The 20,183-nt window shown below is 37.7% G+C and overlaps 1 protein-coding gene across 6 annotated transcripts; it reads right to left on the reverse strand.

Annotated features, from left to right (window-relative positions):
* Nucleotides 1-1,302: 1,302 nt before the first annotated feature.
* LOC116310926 (6-phosphofructo-2-kinase/fructose-2,6-bisphosphatase 2-like) lies at nucleotides 1,303-17,422 on the reverse strand. 6 transcript variants are annotated; one of them, XM_039604591.1, is made up of 17 exons: nucleotides 17,291-17,414; nucleotides 16,356-16,488; nucleotides 15,425-15,550; nucleotides 14,949-15,045; nucleotides 14,659-14,725; nucleotides 14,491-14,565; nucleotides 14,084-14,140; nucleotides 13,857-13,981; nucleotides 13,123-13,330; nucleotides 11,371-11,517; nucleotides 11,030-11,134; nucleotides 10,373-10,502; nucleotides 7,514-7,576; nucleotides 7,361-7,425; nucleotides 4,681-4,881; nucleotides 3,929-3,986; nucleotides 1,303-1,329 (listed from the first exon to the last, which is right to left on the reverse strand). In XM_039604591.1, exons 2-16 carry the CDS (start codon nucleotides 16,423-16,425, stop codon nucleotides 3,933-3,935), a joined length of 1,590 nt encoding a protein of 529 aa, XP_039460525.1. In that variant the 5' UTR covers nucleotides 16,426-16,488; nucleotides 17,291-17,414; the 3' UTR covers nucleotides 1,303-1,329; nucleotides 3,929-3,932. The 6 variants fall into 6 exon arrangements, with proteins under 6 accessions (XP_039460525.1, XP_039460526.1, XP_039460523.1 ...); XM_039604592.1 differs by lacking the exon at nucleotides 1,303-1,329 and adding an exon at nucleotides 1,382-2,832 and having other exon boundaries at nucleotides 16,356-16,512; nucleotides 17,291-17,422; XM_039604589.1 differs by lacking the exon at nucleotides 1,303-1,329 and adding an exon at nucleotides 1,382-2,832.
* Nucleotides 17,423-20,183: the final 2,761 nt, after the last annotated feature.

The following is a 20,183-nucleotide window of genomic DNA, read 5'->3' on the forward strand; positions in this document are numbered from 1 at the left end:
CTTTAGAGGCTTGCTCTTCCACTCTAGCACACAGACACACACGCTCATCGTATTTAATTGTTCAATTGTTTCAAACTCCTCAGAATGGCATTTTTCTCCTGCTCCAAGTTCTTGATAACCAAACTGCTTTTCCAATATAACATTTAAAATAAGTTACAAATTCACTTTATCTGTTTAACCATTTTTTTGACAACAATACTTTTTAAAGAACAGTAATTATGCACTACAAGTTGCATCCCACAGTGTATTTGTGATCCTGCTACAGAAACCTATTGATCCGGAACAAGGGAGTGACATGATTGAGGTGTGTGCTGACACCATGAGTGGAAAAAAGTGAGTCCTCTTTGACATATTTTGTATTTTTCCCCATCTTTTCTGGCTAGATTGAGTGTGTCACTCAAAAAAAGAAGAAAAGTCATTTCAAAGTTTCCTTCCTTGACTTACATAACTACATTAATATTGAATTTCACAGTCCATTACATTCCATAGCGACTATCTGTTTGTGAGAAAACACTAATGCTATCACTGATTTGCAATCCCGTTACCATGAAAATTTTACAAAAAAAATGATCTTTTTTTAAACCATTTTTGAAACTTAAATTGTACTCCAATTATAGAATGGCCCATTTACACCAACAAAGTGATTCCCAGAAGAGCTATTAGGACTATTAGAGCTATTAGCCAGATACTTAGCATATCTCAGTATGTCATAAAAAAAATCAGGGAAACGGGACAAGTGGAAGACAAAATGAGAAATAACAGACCTTAAAAACAGAAAATAAGAAAAGACAGTATCTGAAAGCCACGTCCTTAAGAAATGAGGAGAAAAATCTAGCTATGATTTTACACAGGACCTAAAAGATGCTTTTGGCCCCTCAGTTGATCCATCTTTGTCGAAGCCTCGTCAGGGATGGAAGAGAAGCGGTGAGAAAAGGTTGAGGTAGGCCAAATTACAAGAACTAAGAACTGCACTGAAAATCAGTGGCAACAGGCCTGATGGAGTGATGAATTCTGGGTTCAAATCATCGTCATGTACAACTGAAGTCATGAGAGAGATGCAACAGTGACCCACCATGCAACACCATCTGGATATTTTATTCTAAAATTTTTTTTTACCAAGAAAAGTTTTTTTTTAAAAGTTGGTGTACATTCCTAGTTTTTAAATACCCGTTGGAATATTTTGTCCTGTAACCAGTGCTTTAGTTCTCCAGAGCTTTTTATCTCATTCCAGTCATTCAAGGCCTTATTTAGGCGTCAAAGCAATGTGAGGGTCATTTCTCAGCAGTGCTGCTTTTACTTTCTTTTTTCTTCATGCATTTCCGTGATTTCCTGGTAGTAATCACAAAAAAATACAAATCAGTATCTTAAATCATAAATCAAATAAGTTGGGATTTATTTATTTAAAATAAGAACAAAAACAATTCACAATTCAGAGCTGAATGTGCTGCACAGAGCTCCTTTTTCTATACAACTCTGAAACAAAACTATTGGATTTACATGTTAGAAAACATTATCATTACAGTAGAAGCAGAACAGACCACGGAGTGAAAATCTGAGTCACAAAAGCAAGATATCAGGTTTGTATCATCCAAATGTTACGTTTCAATCTAAATGTATCTCATTCCCAGATTTAGATTTGTCCTTAGATCACTCCCTCATTCAACTCTGTTGATGCATGCATGTCTCTGGAGTTTAGCAAACAGGAAGGTTACTCCCACTGAGATTGCACAGATTTCTTTGCTGGAATAAAGACTTTATTTCCAAGTCAGTCTTAAATACAAATGACAGTCTGTGTAAAAACAGTGTATAGTTAACTTTGGTAAAATGTATGCAGCTACATTAGCTACAAGTTCATGTTAAGACATTCAAATGCGTCGTCAATTCCATTTCCTTCCATTCAAGGAAACAATTTTGCATATCATATCTTTGATTACCTGGGTCACAGCCTATATTCCTATAAATAAAGGTACTTTCCTAAATGAACCTTTTTCAATCTTGTTGTTCCTTATGGACAGTGAAGGTAACACTACAAAGGCCCTGATTTGCTTTTCCCTATGACTAAAGCATTACAAACCAAAATAACATCCAATGCTGCTGTACAACTAAGCTCTTTGTGTTTAGAAAATCTGCATCAATTTTATGCAGTTCAAAGGTGAGCAGCTTTACATGATCACAGTGTCACGATTCCATATCAAAGCTGTTATTTATATGGAAGACAAAACAAAAGAAGAAGTACACATCTCAAGAGAGAAGATCAAATAACTGTCACAGATTAAAGTCGACACGCAGTAGATCCTGCACTTTTTATAGGGCTAGACGAAACTTGTCATTAATTTTTACAGCTTATGGCTTCCCCCTGAAAACTAAATCGCACTTCTGCATACCTAAATTGCACCTCACAATACATTTATTGCTACATGTTGTCAGAGGGAGAATGCACATTACTAACGGACCTTAAAATTAAAAGTGAAACAATCTAAGCACAAAATAAGGCTGTACATGGCTTCCTTCAAGACAGAAATTCTCTTATACTACATTGAAGAAAAAAGGTTGAGGTATAAATTTCACAATCAGCATATTCGACATCTAATAAAGCACACCATGACTGTAATCTGCAATAGTATATGGAGTGTGCTAGCAACTAATGGATGGTTTTGAGAGTGTCTTTGGTACAAGTGTTTGATTTGTATATTTGAATGGATCACAAAGGCATCATTTATGTACACACAGGCTCTAACTTGCAAGTCCATGCTTAAAATCATAATGACTGAAGCTTTTTGGGTTTCTTTCTGCTGGTCCATGCTTGTCAGTACTGGACCCGTCGAGAAAAGCCTGGGATAACTGACAAATATGAAGCAATGAGACAACTGTAATACAGTTCACTCACCAGCCACCTTGTTAGGTATACCTGGACAACTGCTAGTTAATGCAAGTATCAGCCAATGGCAGAACTTCTTTGCTTTAAAGAAAGAAAACAAGATCAAGACGACCTGCTGAAGTTCAAACTAAGCAATAGAAAGGGAAAGAATGGTAATTTAAGTCACTTTGAATGCAGATGGGCTGGTTTGAGTATTTCAGAAACTGCTGATCTCCTGGGTTTTTCCCACACAATGATTTTTAGGCTTTACAGATAATGATTAAACAAAGTTAAAAAACATAAAATAATGCCGACACAAATTGTAAAATTTAGATGTGTCCTTGATCCAACACAGCTTATTCAGATGGCTAAATTACCTCCTCAACATATTTTGAAGTTCTCCAGAGGCCTGGTAATGAACTAATCATTTGATTCAGGTGTTTTGATCCAGGGGGCCTGGAGTTGCCTACCCCTGCTGTAGAATGACTCCCGAGTGACCATCAACTGTGAATGTCTCTAAATTAAAGTTGAAGACATACTTTTATTGTCAAGCTTTTGGAAAGAGCTGATCTCTGGAACTGTGGTTTGAGAACAGGTTGTTGCTATGTTATTTTATGCAGCTAAATAACCACTTGCTACCATCAAGGTATGCCGAAGAGCATTTCTGAATGCACCATCAGCTAAGAACAGCAAACTGAGGCTATAATTTGCACAGAGTCAACAAAGTTGGACAAAGATCTGCTGTGACATCTGGATGGTAGGGTCAGAACTTGGCGTTAACAACATGAAAGCACCTTTGGGATGTGGTGGAAGATTTGCATCACAGATGTGCAGTTGACAAATCTGTAGAAACTGTTTGATGCTATCAAGTGAATATAGACCAAAATCTTTGAGGTGTCCATGAATCAAGGCAGTTCTGAAGGCAAAAAGGGTCCAAACAAGTACTAATAAGGTGTAACTAATAAGGTCACCGGCGAGTGTATAGTATTGTAAAGTACAGTACAGAGTATACAGTATACTGATATATGTATAGATGTTCTGTGTAACAGATAAGAGGAAGGTTATGAATACCTTTTTATGCACTTCTGTTTTTAAACTCCACACAGTCGTCTGTTCCATTCAGAGAGTTCTGCAAGAGGAAAAAGCAAGGGAGAGAAAGTAGACTGCTTTAACCAAAACAGGAATGAGCTATTTGTTTTGACTGGCGCTGACTGAACTTGAACTAATATTAAAATCTGAGGTCACAGCTCAGAGTGAGACACTGATTTTCTGTCCTACTACAGCTAAAAGGTCACTTTTTGGGCAACAACACAAGCAAAAACATTGGAGAAAAAAAGTTATATTCATGTATACACATCCAACATCCTTATGAAGGAACATTGCTTGTTGTAAACATCCATGAACATGAAAAACAAACCATCCTCGGTTTGCTTAAGGTGGCCTCTGCCAGCCCAAAACCTTAACACTTGAAGTACATTTGTACAGACAGAATACCTTTATTTAAACCTCGAATCAAATATTTAAGTAAAAAGATAAATAATCCTCCCTCATGCTGTATGGTATGAGAAGAGATGGGCATATGTGTATATGCAGAACAGTGATTGTCCAGACAGTGCATCCCACCTGTGATAAACACATTAGAACAAACTAAAGAACAATCTTGATAGCACTTGATAACATTGTTCCGTTATATTCCAGTAATAACTGATTACCAAAGGTTTAGTCTGTTTTAGATATTTATATGAATATATAATATTTATCTGTATATTCAGCCATACCAGCTGACCTATAACCACAGTATCACGTGCGAGACAGGCACTGACCTCACTTTGTACTGTTTCTGACCCTTCAGATGCCTCTGAGAATTGCATGCTGGGTAAAGTAGGGGCCTGGGACATACGAGTATGTGAATGGTTCCCCACACTGTAAAGACGAGGTCGTTTAATCTGGTCTTGGCTGGACAGCGGTGTGAAGCTGTTTCTTCGAAGGAAAGCTGGTAGGATGGCATCTGTTTGGCCTTTATTCTGCTCAGCAAAGAACAAAAAGAGAAAGTGGACTGACTTTTATGTTACAATGACTAAACTTCTCCTTGGTCTAAAATCAGTGCGTTCCATGTTTGGGAAAGACAGCCACTGACACAAACAACCATAAATAGGAAAGCCATTGTCATGTTAGTCTGAGGGGACAGGATATTTCTCACCACAGTTAACAAGAGGTTTCTCAGTAAACGTGTTTATGTGTTAACACCCACTTTGTCTCAGGACTCAGACTTTAAATACTTGTAACTAATCAGCATGAGCTCCACGTGCAGAGAGCAGACATGGACCTCACTGATCAGTGCTACAAGGGAATGTCCTGATATATTTCTTCAAAGTTCAGAACATTTAAGGGAACTCCTTAAATGGAATTTCCCAAAAGCGATAAAGGTGTTTGAGCACATAAACAAGTTTGGATGTATTTCCCCACACAACAGGTGTTTATAAAAGCAGAAACAGAGTTAATAATATACCTCAGACATAACTTACCACAGACTTTCCTGTAGTTTCTATAGCTTGCTGACATTAGTAGAAGAAACACTATCAATTATAAAAGTGTGTATGGTGAAAACAGAGAGTACTAACCAAGCTCTTTGTTAAGCAATTCACCAACTACCTGCTGAACAAATAAAGAGAAGGCACTGGGGATGATGGGTCACGTGCTTTTAAAAGTAGCACTACCAGATATAACCTTTAAAGGAATCCCTGAGGGAAACAAAGGAAAGGCCAACTAAGAAACACTTAAAAGGAGTCACCAAAGAGCTCCCCTCCACCTGGAACCAACAACAGAAGGACAGGGAGAGGTGGAGGACTTTTTTGCACTGACCTATCTCCCACAAGAGACAATGGCCGTAACGGTACTGGCACAGTGAGGACCAAACACCGGGATTCATTGCACCTGATCAAGAAATAGTCCCACACATTACATTAGAAAAACTGGGACAAAGATTTACGCTTCACCAGCTGTGTCATGTGTCTTCACTGTTTACATTCTCATGCCTGCAAAAAGACAAGCAAGGACGGCCTCCAAATTTGTGCCTACTGAGACTTTTTGTTGTCTCCATTTTTCACATGAACCTTCTTGGCTACAAGCAAGGCAACATTGTTATTGTCAGTGCCCCATGCAATTCAGTGCCATTTTAGCAGTTCAGAGTAAATGGAGGATAAAATAACACCATTTTTTTACACTGTTACACTGTTTTTTAATTATTATATTAGCCAAGCCAACTTTGAAGCTAAATTGCTACACATGGACATCTCATCATCCATTTTCTGAGCAAAAATAGTAAATGTTGCTTGAATCACTTAATAATAAGTCACTTATTAAATGTGTTCCAAGACAAGATAAACACAAAGTGAAAAAGTATAAAAGTTTTTATCTTTTTTCATAAACTAATCAAAAGCATGAAGAGTTCTATTACACTTCAGTTTAATTTCTCAATCAACAGGTACATCGGGATTCATTGCACCTGATCAAGAAATAGTCCCACACATTACATTAGAAAAACTGGGACAAAGATTTACGCTTCACCAGCTGTGTCATGGGTGAAAACAGCTAACTGCTTTGAGCTGAGAGGAAGAGAACTGTAACTGCAATAACCGCTAGTTACAACCAAGATATGCAGAAAAGTGTCTCTGTACGCTTAAGACATGGAACCTAGAAGCAAATGTACAAATACAGCAGCAGAACACCACACTGGGTGCTAGTCCTGTTAGGGTAGAACAGGAAAACAAGGCTACCATTTGTACAGGGTCACCAAAACTGGACAACACAATATTGCCTGATCTGATGAGTCAGCTTTCCTGCTGTAACATTCAGATGGTAGCAACAGTTCAGGCTGCTGGTGGTGTAATGGTGGGAGGGACACTTTCCTTACTTATTATCAGTCGAGCATTGATTAAACACCATAGTCTCGCTCATTATTGTTGCTGACCATGTTTTGTGGGATGTGGTTGAGCAGTAGACTGAGACCATGCTGATAAATGTGCAGCCACTGTGTGTTGCAATCATGCCAATACAGTCCAAAATCTCTGAGGAATTTTTTCAGTGTCTTGTCGAATTTATGCCACAAAGAATTAAGACAGTTTTTAAGGCTAAAGGGGATCCAACCTGATCCTAGAATGGTATACTAGCAACCAAATAAAGTGGCTCGTGACTGTAAATAACTTAAGATAAACACAGGCTAGCTGTTGTTTCCACTGCTTCCTTTCTAGATATAGTCAGATATGATTGGTATAAATCTTCTTATCTAACTGTTGGATCGAAATTACAAGTGCAATTCTGAAAGGCTTTTCAAGAATGAGGAACAATTATTCCAAAGAATAACTCTTAGCATGGCGCTGGTTAACACAGATGACTGATCTCCATACTATGGACAAACACATGACAAAGAACAGGATGAACGGTTTTACAGAAAACTGACCACATGCTTGGGATACGAAACCTTTAAAAAAGGCAGAAGCTTACTAATGGTCTATCCCTGTGAGTGTTGATAGCCTCCACCCCCAGGTCAAATACATCCACTTTACAACCTAGGAGAGGGAACCAAAATAAATTACAACAGGGCAACAAAAACAAGTGAGGATGTTTAGTTGACTTTACAACAAAGTAGGGACTTACCATAAGCCACAGGGGTGAGTTTTAGGACAGTGTGTAGGGGGCACTTCAAGAAGGGCAGGTCATCTGTGCCAACATGAATAAAAGTGACCAGTGAGATTACTGTGGTTTCACCCAGTCATGCTTTTCATATTCCCCTACATGTTTGTGGAGTTTTCTCTCATGTTTGAAATGGCAGGCCAGCTGTAAAACTTATGCTGCGCTTTATGGAGGTACAGTGCATGTTACTGTTAACTCTGCAGTATGTCTCATGGGTGGGCAGTGCAGTTGGACACGAAGGCAGTCAAAGCAGCACCCACACTTTGGTTTTTGGAGTCAGACTGCGGCTGAGCTTTTAAACCGATCCAGGAGCATTGACCACTTCCTCTGCTGACTGACAGAACCACTTCTGCCCACGCCTAATTATGGTAGTGAGTCTGAACTAATTATTTTCCAAAAGTAATGCTCACGTCACATGATCAAGTACATAAAGAAGCTTTCTGTACATAATGATTTAATCTGTCCCTTTCCGAGTTTTTGATTGCCAATGGCGTTCACATATACGACATTCTTACCTTGTTTGTGCCCAATACTAACAACGTGAGTTTTTCCTGTCCTGTGTTTTTGTTATTTTATTTTCACTCTCATTTATTTTTTCTAGCCCTTCTGGACAACATTTTAGTTATGTCATAATATTTACCTTCATAAATGAAAATATAGAGGGACACTAAAAACACATTTCTATATCACGGGGAGTCCTAATTGTATAACTTGAACTCCTGCTACTGCTGTTGATGGCGTCTGTCTGATCTGTTTATTTTCCAAACACTGAAGAAGACAGCGGCAATCGAGAAGTACGTCAATACAGACGTCACTTACTTACATCACTTTTTACAGACATACCTGAATATCTAAATCTCTGGAGACATAACTCAGTGCATTATCAGGCACATGGTGCTACTTTAAAACCAATCATCTCCTACATGACTTAAAGACAGAGTAGTCTGCAAAGAGTGGTGCTCTCCTCACTGCATCACGTTTAGCAGATATTCCTTATGTTAAATATTATTAATCTGGAAACAGTCGGCATTTTTATGTGGCTTTTCCACCTAAATTCATTAAAAAAATATTCATGCAGAAAAAGTTGATCTGAAAGGTTGTGACTTTGACTCCCCCATGTGGTGGCATTAAAAAGACAATCACAGAATGAAAGTCTAACTAAATGATTGATTGTTTCATTACCATCCACTGTCTAATGTGGTCAAAATATTTATATCAGTGATTCTGCTCTGCCAAATAACATCCACCCTGTTTACTGCACTGGGACACATCTTAATACACAGTATACTGCAGTTAAAGCTGTACTATTCTTAGAGGTTCTTCGCTGCAACTTAGAGCTTATGGTACAGAAAACATGGTGGGTGGACACAACATCCATCTAACAAGCTACTCACCTAAGCCTATGCCTAATCCTGTTACATGAATTAGAGATGCACGTACTAACAGCGCACAGTCGGCTGATGTCTATAAAAGTATAAATTGCACTTCAAGTACTAAAGAATGTGTGATGCAATAGTCTGGCGCCATTTGTAGATGAGATTGAGAATAATAACTAATTTGATTGTGATTGGTTGAAATTGTGCAGCACTTAAAAAGACTTAAAATAAATTTACTACTTATTCTTCAGAAAACACCTCCCGTCAGTTATGTGCGGTTCTCACTGCTCAAACTGCGAGAGCCGTGCCCACAGCAGCACAGTAGCTGAAATAACCCTTTTGCAATATTCAACCACACTACTCTCAACACATAAACCAGATTTATGGTTTCACAAACTCCCACATCATTACATCATTACCACATTTTTGTTGCAGTCACTGGAGTTGGATTGTACACACCTAGCTTGTTTAGTTTGTGTTTCTTTTTTCCACACATTTTATTACATTAGACTGTAGTTTAAATGATGGTGTGCACATTTGGTTTACATTGTTTTCTCACAGATTAATATAAGTTGCTTTAATTACTTTTTCTGCTTTATGAGCTACCTGGCTTAGTCCTTTCTGGTTAGACCAAAGAGGGGGTTGAGGGTGTGGCTGGCTGAAATACAGAGACCTAATGAGTGAAATGAAACCATCTGTTGTGAGAGCATGGAGGAATTGGGTTTATTTGTTTTGAGTTAGTTACGGCCCCTCTGGTTTCTCCCTTCATAATGGTTTCATCCACTAATATATAGGTTGAGCTGTCTCCCACTTTTTTAAGCAGCAATTTAGAAAAAGGGTTCTGTTTAGATTACCTCTTTTACAGGCCCACTTATTCCTTAAAAATCACTTATTTTCATTTTGCTGAAATGAAATAATTTTTTAGGATATATTGGGGAAAATTAAAATCAGCTTTTTGTAAAGTAAACCTGCACACTCGTGGCCTTTGGCGCTGCTATGCAGCCATTCACACAATGCCAACTGCATAATCTACAATAAGGAAACAACTGGTAATGTGGAAATGCACATTTCAAGGTCATGACAATACCTAAATTTAGTGCCCCATGTGATATTTCTCCAAATATAAAGACACAAAAATAGTAAGTGCTTTGGAAACTGCTTCTCACCCATTAAAGTTGCACTTGCCTGAGTCATTTAGTGTATTTCTGCTAACTTTGTATTTCTGCTGAGCGCATTGATGCAACTGTTGTTGTGATTTGGCACTATTTAAATACAACTAAACTGCATTGAATGAACGTGTATGAATGAGTGCTTATGAAAGATTTATCTGGGCAAATTTGTTGTGATAATGACAATGCTGGATGAACCAGATCAGTCAGGACTCTAAACATGTAATCTGAGAAGGTGCCTTAGCATGTTTAGCATATCCTATTTCTGAGCATGTCACCTGCGCCTTTGTCCAGGAAATAGGCGAGCAAGCAGCGCATGACAGCCTGATGACAGATGACCAGAACATTGCCCTGTCGCTCCAGCTCCATGATCACTGGCTCCAGCCGCTGAACCAGGTCCTGATAGGACTATGGAGAGAGGAATGTTTACACAGAGTCAAATGAAAGAGGTCCATTCAGTTTCACATTTTTCAGTTTGTTACATCAAAAAATCTTTGACTAACTATTGCAAGATCTAATTTTGTCATGTGCTTACTGTTATTTTAATTTTCCCTTTTCTTTATTAGTCAGTGTTACTTATGATGAACAGCAACAATATAGCTGACGTGTCTTTATTCTATGCTCCTCTGCAATATGAGCTCATTGTATTTCTACTTATCTCAACATAAAATCTTCTGTTACTCCATACATATAATGATGCATTTGTAGTTAAAAAAGAAGCTATTCTTGCGGCTGCCAACATTTTTAACTTCTGTTTTTCTGACTGATGATTCATCCGCAGCCCTCTGGCATTCACATTACGGTAAAAGAATAATGAGAAAAAAAAAGTAAAAAATAAACTTGAAATTTAAAGCCTGTTGCATAAACTCGACACACTCACAGTGGTAATATATGGCAGGTCAAACAACACTCCAGGAGAAAATGAAACCTTTTACCTCTCCTCCAGGGTAGCGGTAATGATACTTGTCCTGGTCTCTCATAGCATACTCCTCTGGGTATTTTTCCTCAATCATCTTATAGGTCATTTCTTCACACACTCCCTAAAATACAAAGTAATAAGATCGAGACTTATTATGTTTTCACTGTGTCTGTTCCTATATATGCAGGCAAATACAGTTTCACACATGAAAATGACACATTTATTGTAGTTTTGCCTCTGCAGACATGACAGATGCACAAACGCAAACAATCAAGGAGTCATTAAAGTGCAGACTTTAAGCTGTATTTCAAGAAGTTTAACAAAAGTTTGTATATATACAACTTAAGTAATACCTACAGCATCTATTTCATTGAGAATCTTCCACTGTTCGTAGGGAATACCCAGCTCCTCTGCTGTCTGAATGGTGCGTCTTAGCTGGCTGGTCCAAACTTTCAGGTCCAACAATTTATGCTCTTTCACAAACCTCTTCAGTGCTACTGCAAACTGTCAAACATAGCACATAAAAAAACAAATATGTTTAAGAACTGACTATAAAGTCATTCTTCCCATGTTCAGTTGAACTATATTTTACAGGTTCCAGGAGCAGGACCGTGAGAATCAAAAACCTAACCTGATTTAAAATGTTTAGGCTGCTTTTAGATCACTCTCTGCAAGTTCCATTCTGACAACTTACATGTGTTCTTTAATTTTACAACGATGCCCCTCCTTAAATTCTTCAATTGCCACCTTGTCGTGATGGACAGGTTTGTGCACCACACAAGAAAGGCTAGAAACTAGAGGCTAGAAAAACTGAGTATAAGTGGACCATGTTAAGCAGCTCTATTGCCAAAGCTGAGAGCCACAGAGCTGTGGCTACAAAGTGCACGGCGGTAACCCCTGAACCAGATGATGGACACCAGAGGTGAAGAAGGAGTCAGAGTAGTGAGAGCTTCGTTTGCATTGCATGTAGTAAGTCAGACTCTGTGAAACTTGGACTCCACCATGGCTGCCCTTCATCAATGATTCTGCTCACATTTCTGCTTTTCACAGATGATGTGTTCAGGCAGTGACCTCCAGTGTGCAGTAGGGTGGTTTGCAATGGGTGAAGTGGCTGGGATGAGAATCAGCACCTCCTTAGCTGGAAAAGGGTGGATCAGGAACAACTTACTGCCCCAGGTGGGAGGTATTAAGTATCTCAAGGTCTTGTTCACAAGTCAGTGGAGAGTTAGATTTACTTTGCTGTACCGGTCTATTGTGGTAAAGTGAACTGCAGTCTAAAGTGAACGAAGCTAATTATTGACATTCTTAGCCTCACCCATTGCCACAAGCTCTTGGTAGTGACTGAAACAATGAGTTGCTGGATACCAGTGAGGGTGGCATCTAACAAGCATATCTCCTGGATGGCTTCTAGGTAAGCTGGTTTGCACACTGTCCTACTGGCAAGAGCCCAAGTACATGCTGGAGAGATTATGTGTCTCAGCTGGCTTGGGATCAGATGGAGGGGGTGGTTGGGGAAAGCGAGGTCTGGGCATCTACTTAGATTGCTGTCCTCATGAATCAAATCCAGATAAATGGCAGAAAATGGATGTATGGATGACTTCACAACGGCCTTCACATTTATTTAGAAAACACCCCTTCCTGTCTTCAAATTTTTGTGTCCCGTATCATTATGTGGTGAGAGCTGTATGAACGCACAGTGAAATCTTTCATTTTTTTGCCTACATTATCTTCACTTACAATGTGGCCAGATTTGTCTCCACATCACATAAATAAAAATCAAGGTAAAAGTATTGTTGATACACGGGAGAAGATACAGCACACATCACACAGGTAAAATTAGTCATAATGGGACTTTTTACAGGGTCATCTAAAACTAGCAGTCATGTTGAAAACTGATTTTTGAGTTAGACGTCCTTCTCCCAGAACTTTTTGATCACACCGCTTTTTAAAGCTTATTGTTTTGAAGGTGATATTAGCCAGAGCCAAACCACCCATTACCCTGTTTATGCTAAACTAGCCTGTTGGTGTTAATATTAAATTTAAAACATAAATATGGGCATTGTTACCAATCTCATCTAACTCTTTACAAGAAAAAAAAACCTAAAGCACCTCTTTTCCTCTCTCTGACAGTTCAGAGTCTCCCCCTATACGTCCTTCCACATTGTGATGGCTCTCTCCGTGTCGGCAGAGGTAGATGGAGTGGGAGTGGACGTGGATGTTCATGAGGTAGTAGACTATCTTACTTTGAATGTAATCCTGCACCCTGTTGACCAAGAAACTACGGCCAACGTTGATGACCTGGATGAAGGACAGGTTCCTGTAAGGCAGAGGAAAAGATAACAATAAGTGAATCACATAAATCTCAGGCCAATAAAACTCAAGGGTAAAGAAGACATATCTTGTACTTGTGGTATAGTGTAAATACACTGGGAAATTCTCTCGCAGTAGCTTGTTAGCAAGGTCATAAGAAGTGAGAAGCAGTAAAACGATCCACAACTATTTTTGCTTATTCCAGTTAAAAGAACACTGTATGATCTCAGTGAGATCAATAAAAATCTAAAAATATTATCAGTGTAATTATCAAAGACTTTAAACAAACCACTAAACTTCCAAATTTTAAACTAAGTTAGTAGGAGTTCAGAAAGTAATGGCCTCTGAATCACTGCTTTGCACTATAAATGAGCTTCTGTTTCCATCTTCTGGACAACTTCTGCAGTACATGCTCTTTTACATATAATGTCTCCTTGACTTTAAACTTCAATGAAAAAAATATTGCCATTTTAAATTAGAGTTTTGCAAAAGTTAAGAGGACTAAACAATACAAATAGTAGGGGTATTCTTACTTGTCGTGTTCGTCTGGATCTAAAGGTTGGTAGGTCACTTTATAACATTCGATTCTCTTCAGAAAATCCTCCATGACGCTTTCTCTGTCCCTCTCAGGATAATCTGGGCTGGACACCTTCACGTCCTTTGTGAAGGAGACATTTACAGTATATCATGAGCTTCATTACTTCAGGGATACAAGCTTGCTGATACATGAAGACAAAAAGCAAGTAAATGTATGATTTACCATAATGTTTTCAGCGATGACATCTGGATCATCACATACTGATTCAACAAAAAACACCTGAAAAAAGAGAAGTGCATAATTAGGGGGGAAAAGGTGTAATTGTCAATTTTTAAATGACTGCAGCACAAATGAACTACTGTCTGTTGTACAGTTTGAAAAAGGCACTGAAATCAAAACAGTGTTCAGAAAAGAATGTTCAGCCTGTCCAGTCATGAAGATTTGGTAACCTCTGGATGTCTTAAATATCTGAGATATGCTTCTTGGAAACTGGCTGTGAATGAAATTTTTTCCAAGAAAAGACGTGCCAAGAAGAGCCATTGCATGCTTCATTATATTACTGTGATCTGACAACAAAAAGTTGGTTATCAGAAACCGTTTCATTATTCAGTTATAAGTGCAGTTCTAACCTTATATGCATTATCTTTTGCAAAATTAAGGATGAGCTCTCTCCTCTCTCTGGTGGTGTTGGTGGCGTCGAAAACCTGAGAGACAACATGGAGCATTCAGCATAAAACAAACCGTGCTTTAAATGTATTACATAATACAAACAATGTTCAGGGTTTTTGTGTCCTTACAGCAATCTGGCCTCCCTCCTCACTCAGATAGGTCTTCACATCCGTAAGTGCCACTATGGCAAACTTTCTGTGGAAAAATAAGCAGGAAATCAAAGCAGTAGCTCATAAACGTTATCATCATCGTGTGATGTGCTGTAATAACTATGTCGCCATTTTGTTAAACAAACACAACGTGACTCAACAAAAGAATTTGCATGACTGACCTACATCTAAAGGAGCCAGGTGCATTTAGTGACAAGGACTACTTTATGAAAGTAGGTTCGAATATGAATAGGATTTCATTTACTCACTTTCTAATTTCCATTGCCTCTTTATTGTCATGTCTGAAGAAGTCATAGGACTTGTACGACTTTACTGTGTTTCTCCTATACACTCCAAGATTAAAAACTGCAAGGGAACAAACAAACAGTCAGAAAATGACAATAAAACTAAGTGAAAATGATTGCCTCTGCCTAACCAGCTGTATCTGTCAAACCAGTTCTGCTGCATTACATATACATGAAACATAGGTGAACAACAACAAACAGAGCCATGTGTTTAGAGATGTTGACATATACAACTACAAATTACATAATTTGCCTGAAGATCAAGATTTTTATTAGATGGATATTTCTGCAGTCCTGATGATCATAGACTCCATCATAACCACCCTAACTTTGACTGATCTACAGTTTTATTTTTTTAACCTACATATCCGGTTTTACTAGCTTGATTTCCTGCGAAAAGGTGTCTGACTTTGTGAAACAGGCATTGCCTGATTACTGACCCTTTGTTGGTACTCCAATCCAGTTGAGGTAGCGTGTGAGCTTCTTGGACATATAGGTTTTCCCCCTAGCGGGCAATCCGATCATCACGATCATAGTTGGAGAATTGGTCATGTAGGAAGCCCAAGCTGCAGTTTACATAAGTACAAAAAAACAAACCAAAACAGATGCACATAACCATAAGCTTTAGTTATTAATCATTCAAGGACATTTCAAAACCAACCGCCCCCCTCTAAAATCCACCCTTCAAAATAAAAGGGCAGGTATGCCTACTGTATACAGTGACAGCAAAGAGTGGGAGTGTTCTGTAATAATAAAATGTCACCTCTGCAAAGTTCACTAACTAGTTAACCTTTATTTTACGTAACAATATCGTCATCCCTTTGCTGCAGGTTAATGTTTCTATATCACAGTGTAACCTTGTCTGCTGGAGCATGAAATGGAAACATTTCTAACTGATTTTTTTTCCCCCTTGCTTTTCCATCACTGTTTGTGGAAGACCATTCTCTGGCAAGAACAGACATGACTGGAGTTTCTCACAGCAGATCCCATTAACACTGTGTAGTTAAAGAGATCTGCTGAATTCCTACTAAAGTTGAATTCCTACGTTAGGCCCTGTCCCACATTCCAGATTGAAGATAACCAGATTAAAGTCTGACTGTGAAGTTAAAATTAAGCTCACCTTACAGACATTTTTACTGAGTGTTACTCATTTACAGTCTTACAATCCATCAAAAAGTATTTTTAGTACCTTCCTTTACAAGCACTCTCACACAGTGTATGCATGCTAATAATGCCAGAAGGTGCAGTCGTTAATAGTGCTGACATTTAACAATATGTCAAAGTTCATAATAATTCGTTAATAGAGGGTAGATTACACCTCTCTTTTTTATATCGCATCTAAAGAACACAGACAGAAAGGCAACCACTCACAGCACTTCTTCTCATTGGTCCTCGCTAAGCTGTCTGAAGCAGCCACAGGTCTCTGGTGCCTGGCAGCCATGATGCGTCTGTTGTGTGCCCTGCTGTCCTGGCACAACTGGTCTTGGTCAGGGAGCACTGGTCACTAGTGAAACATGTCAGACAGCATCTGATAAAGTGGATCCAAACAGTGTGCATGCAGTCAGATCATATGCCCACCATTTTTATATGTATAAGGTGACGCAGGTGACCTCTGAGTTAAAAAAAATGTTTTATTTTGGAAAACCATTTAAACCAAAACATACAAATGAATTATTTTTTACCCTTGATTCATTTGTTGATTATTTTGTGGTCCTGTCAGGAAAAAATAGTAGGTATGTTCTAATGTCTTGTTTTGTCCTATTCTGAACCAAACTTCAAAACTAATAATAGTTAAATTTCATTGAATACTAAGAGAACAAGCAAATACACATATTAGAGAAGCTGGAAATATTATAATTGTAGGATTTTTTCATTAATTCAAAAAGACGAATGATTTTCTGCTAAGAATATCTATTCATCAGCTACTTAATGTAGTAACTAACGCACTCAATTGTACTTAAATTCATCCAATACAAAATACATTCTTCTTCTGCCAAATATCCCAGGTATATGACTAGTGAAGCTTGTTCGCTAAAAATCTCAAGCTAGTTAGATTTAATTCAAAACTGCAGACTGATACTCAGCTTTTCTGATATTATCACAGGAGAATTTTGCGGATACAGGATATGCAAAACAGTGAGAGCAGAAGTTTATATCAGTGTCATCCTGCCAAACAGGTACAGCTCTGGCTGCCCTTGGCCTGTAAAGTTCATCACTTCTACTTTCACTTCAATATTCTGTCGATTAAGAAGGAAAAAAATGGTTGCAGAAAAGCCGCGATAAAGCGAACAAATGTATAAACTTACCAAAAACAAAGCACAACGATTTGTTTCGTTTTATCTTCTTTCTCACAGGGCTGTCATCAGTTGACGTTCAACGACACAGGACACGGTTCCTTTTTCTTCACGGATGTTTTAGCTCCTCCTCCTCGGTTTCTGATACCGGAAGTTCAGTGTCAAGGAAGATTCTTTTCCGGTTACGATTTCCAAAATAAAATATTTCTGGTCCTCTATTTTCCAATAAAGAGGTCAACTATTAAATGATCAATCTTTCTTTAAAGGTGATGGCTTGAAAAGTTTTGAATGAACTCTAATAACTTTGTAGAGGTGTAGAGTGGAGTAATGGTAACAATACATCAACATTTGGTCTTCAAGGTCAACTTACTGATTTATTGGTCGAAAAAACTTGAGGTGTGCATTGTCAACATATAAATGGATTGGTTCTTATATAGAACTTTTCTATTCTACATAAGCACTCAAAGCGCTTCAGTCACATCGCGCTCCTTCAGGTTCAATGGATTGATCTGAAACTCAAAGGAATAATAATAACGCAATATAGAGTTATTTAAAACTATGTTTCTAACTGTCCGTGTTTTTTACTAACAACATGTAGGTGCACAGGGAATTATAGATCAAAATTCTAAATTTCATGTTACTTTGGACCTCTGACCTTTTATTCAAGGTCAAACCTTCCTAAAATCTATTTTATCTTTAAAACTATTTTTATAATTCTAATACATTTGTTTGTATTGGCAACATTTATGAAATTATACTAGTATATAGGGATTCTAAATGTCACATTATAGTTTGCATCCAAATATCATGTCACATTTGACCTCTGATCTCATTTTTACATTTCATCTTTGCTTCTTTTAAGTTGACACCAAAATGTGTTGTCTCTTTAAAGAAAATAAGAAGAGACAGCTCTTAAGAAGTAGAAAAATATTTTTAAAAATAAAAGAAAGAGAATTAGCTGCCCACTTAGGTAAACATTTACTGCAGTATAACCAGCTCAAGTTATATTCATGTCCAATCATTTACAAATCGTTACTTATTATTCATTACCTAGTCCTACATAATGATTGTGTAATCAAAGTAAACATTTGTCATGCTACTCTTTCTGATTTTTCCCACACCACAAACATCTCCAAGTATGTTTAAAAAGAACAAGGAAAACAAAATACCTATAAAAATAAAATAAAATACTGTTAACTCTTAAAAGTAAATAGTGCCACAAGTGTGACCTGCTTTAGTGGAGGACTACGCCCAAAGTGCCTCCTGTTAAATTTAGTTTTGAAAGTGCTTAATGCCATAATATGCTACGTAAAAAGCTTCAACTCCTAATCTTGACTTAATTGAGTGCTTTGTTGTAATTTGTTTACGTTTCACTGTAGAAAAAAAGCTGCTGATAATAACTTAAATAAAAGCCTTATTGTTATATTGAAGGAAAGCAATGATAAGCCACTGAGCAAATTATTGTGAGGACTGAAAATATTAATGAGAAAACAAGTGCATAAATATAGATATTATTTACTACAATGTAAAAATAATGCACCGCACTGCATAGGATTAACATTTACAATCCATAATGATAACAGGTCCATAATTGGTTAGGCAAGGACACAATATTTGAAGTTTTGCCTCTGTGCACCACCACAGTGGATTTACCGGTAAATTAAAAAAAAAAAAATCAACATGTGATTAAAGTGCAGACTTTCAACTTTAATTCATGAGATTTTACAAAAAAATACATTTTATACATAGTTCCTGAATTTAAGAGGTTCAAAAATAACTGGACAATTAAACTGAAAAGCAGTTTCACGCTCACATGAGGCCTGTCCCCATGTTATTTCATGACAACTGAAGCAGGCATAATATATGAAATTGTTTCCAAGTGTTGAATTGGCATTGTATAGCTTTTAATTAGAATGTTAATTATGAGGGCCAAAGAGATGTCAGTACAAGTGAGGTAGGCCATCAGACTAAAAGTAGGCAAGTTTATGAGCAGCTAATGCAACAGTCGGGTGCATTATTAAAAAGAAGCAATTCCCAGGCCAATTTTGTAACACCAAAAGGCCTGAAAAACCACAGAAGACAACTAAAATGCACGATGACAGAATTATTTCCTTGGTTAAGAAAAGCAGCTTCATAGCATCTAACCAAGTCAAAAACACTGCCAAGGATGTAGATGTATCATCATGTCAAGGTCTACAATCAAGACCTTACACTCAAAAACATCTAAAAGAGCCTGCACAGGTATAAATAAAAAAAATATCTTTGGACAGATTAAATCAAGGTTAACTTGTACTAGATTAGCAGGAAGAGAAACATATGGCGCTCGTGCTCTGAGATCATGATTTGCATTATCTGTTCAACATGGTGGAGGCAAGGGTACGTAGGTCACTGATGTTTATTGATGATGTGACTGCTGATAGAAGTGTACAGGGCTATGCTCTCTGCTCAGACTCAGACAAACGCTGCAAAACTGATCAGACAGATTTCAATGCAAATGACTAATGAGTCAAAAAATACTGCAAAAGCAACCCAGGAGTTTCTTAAGGCAAAGAAACAGCATGCTTTTCAGTACATGAAGATAAAACTTAATGCAGAGAGACCTGCAAAAAAGAAAAAAAAAAGCAGCACTTTAAGGCAGCTGCTGTTCTTCCAAGTTCTAAAAACAATCCTCAAAATTGTGTCTGTCCAGTTAATTTTGAGCTTCTGAAAATAGCTTTATTTATTAAACATTTTTATTATTATTATTATTTATTAAACATTTAAACATCTTTAATCCACTGAAGAAAAGAAAGTCTGCACTTCAATCCCATATTGATATTTTGATTCAAAATCCACTGAGGCATTTACTTTGTCCAGCAAATTATGGACCTAACTGTATAGTCTCAAAAGTGGAGCCATATACTAA

This window comes from Oreochromis aureus, linkage group 20 (genome assembly GCF_013358895.1).
Source record: "Oreochromis aureus strain Israel breed Guangdong linkage group 20, ZZ_aureus, whole genome shotgun sequence".
Lineage (NCBI taxonomy): Eukaryota > Metazoa > Chordata > Actinopteri > Cichliformes > Cichlidae > Oreochromis > Oreochromis aureus.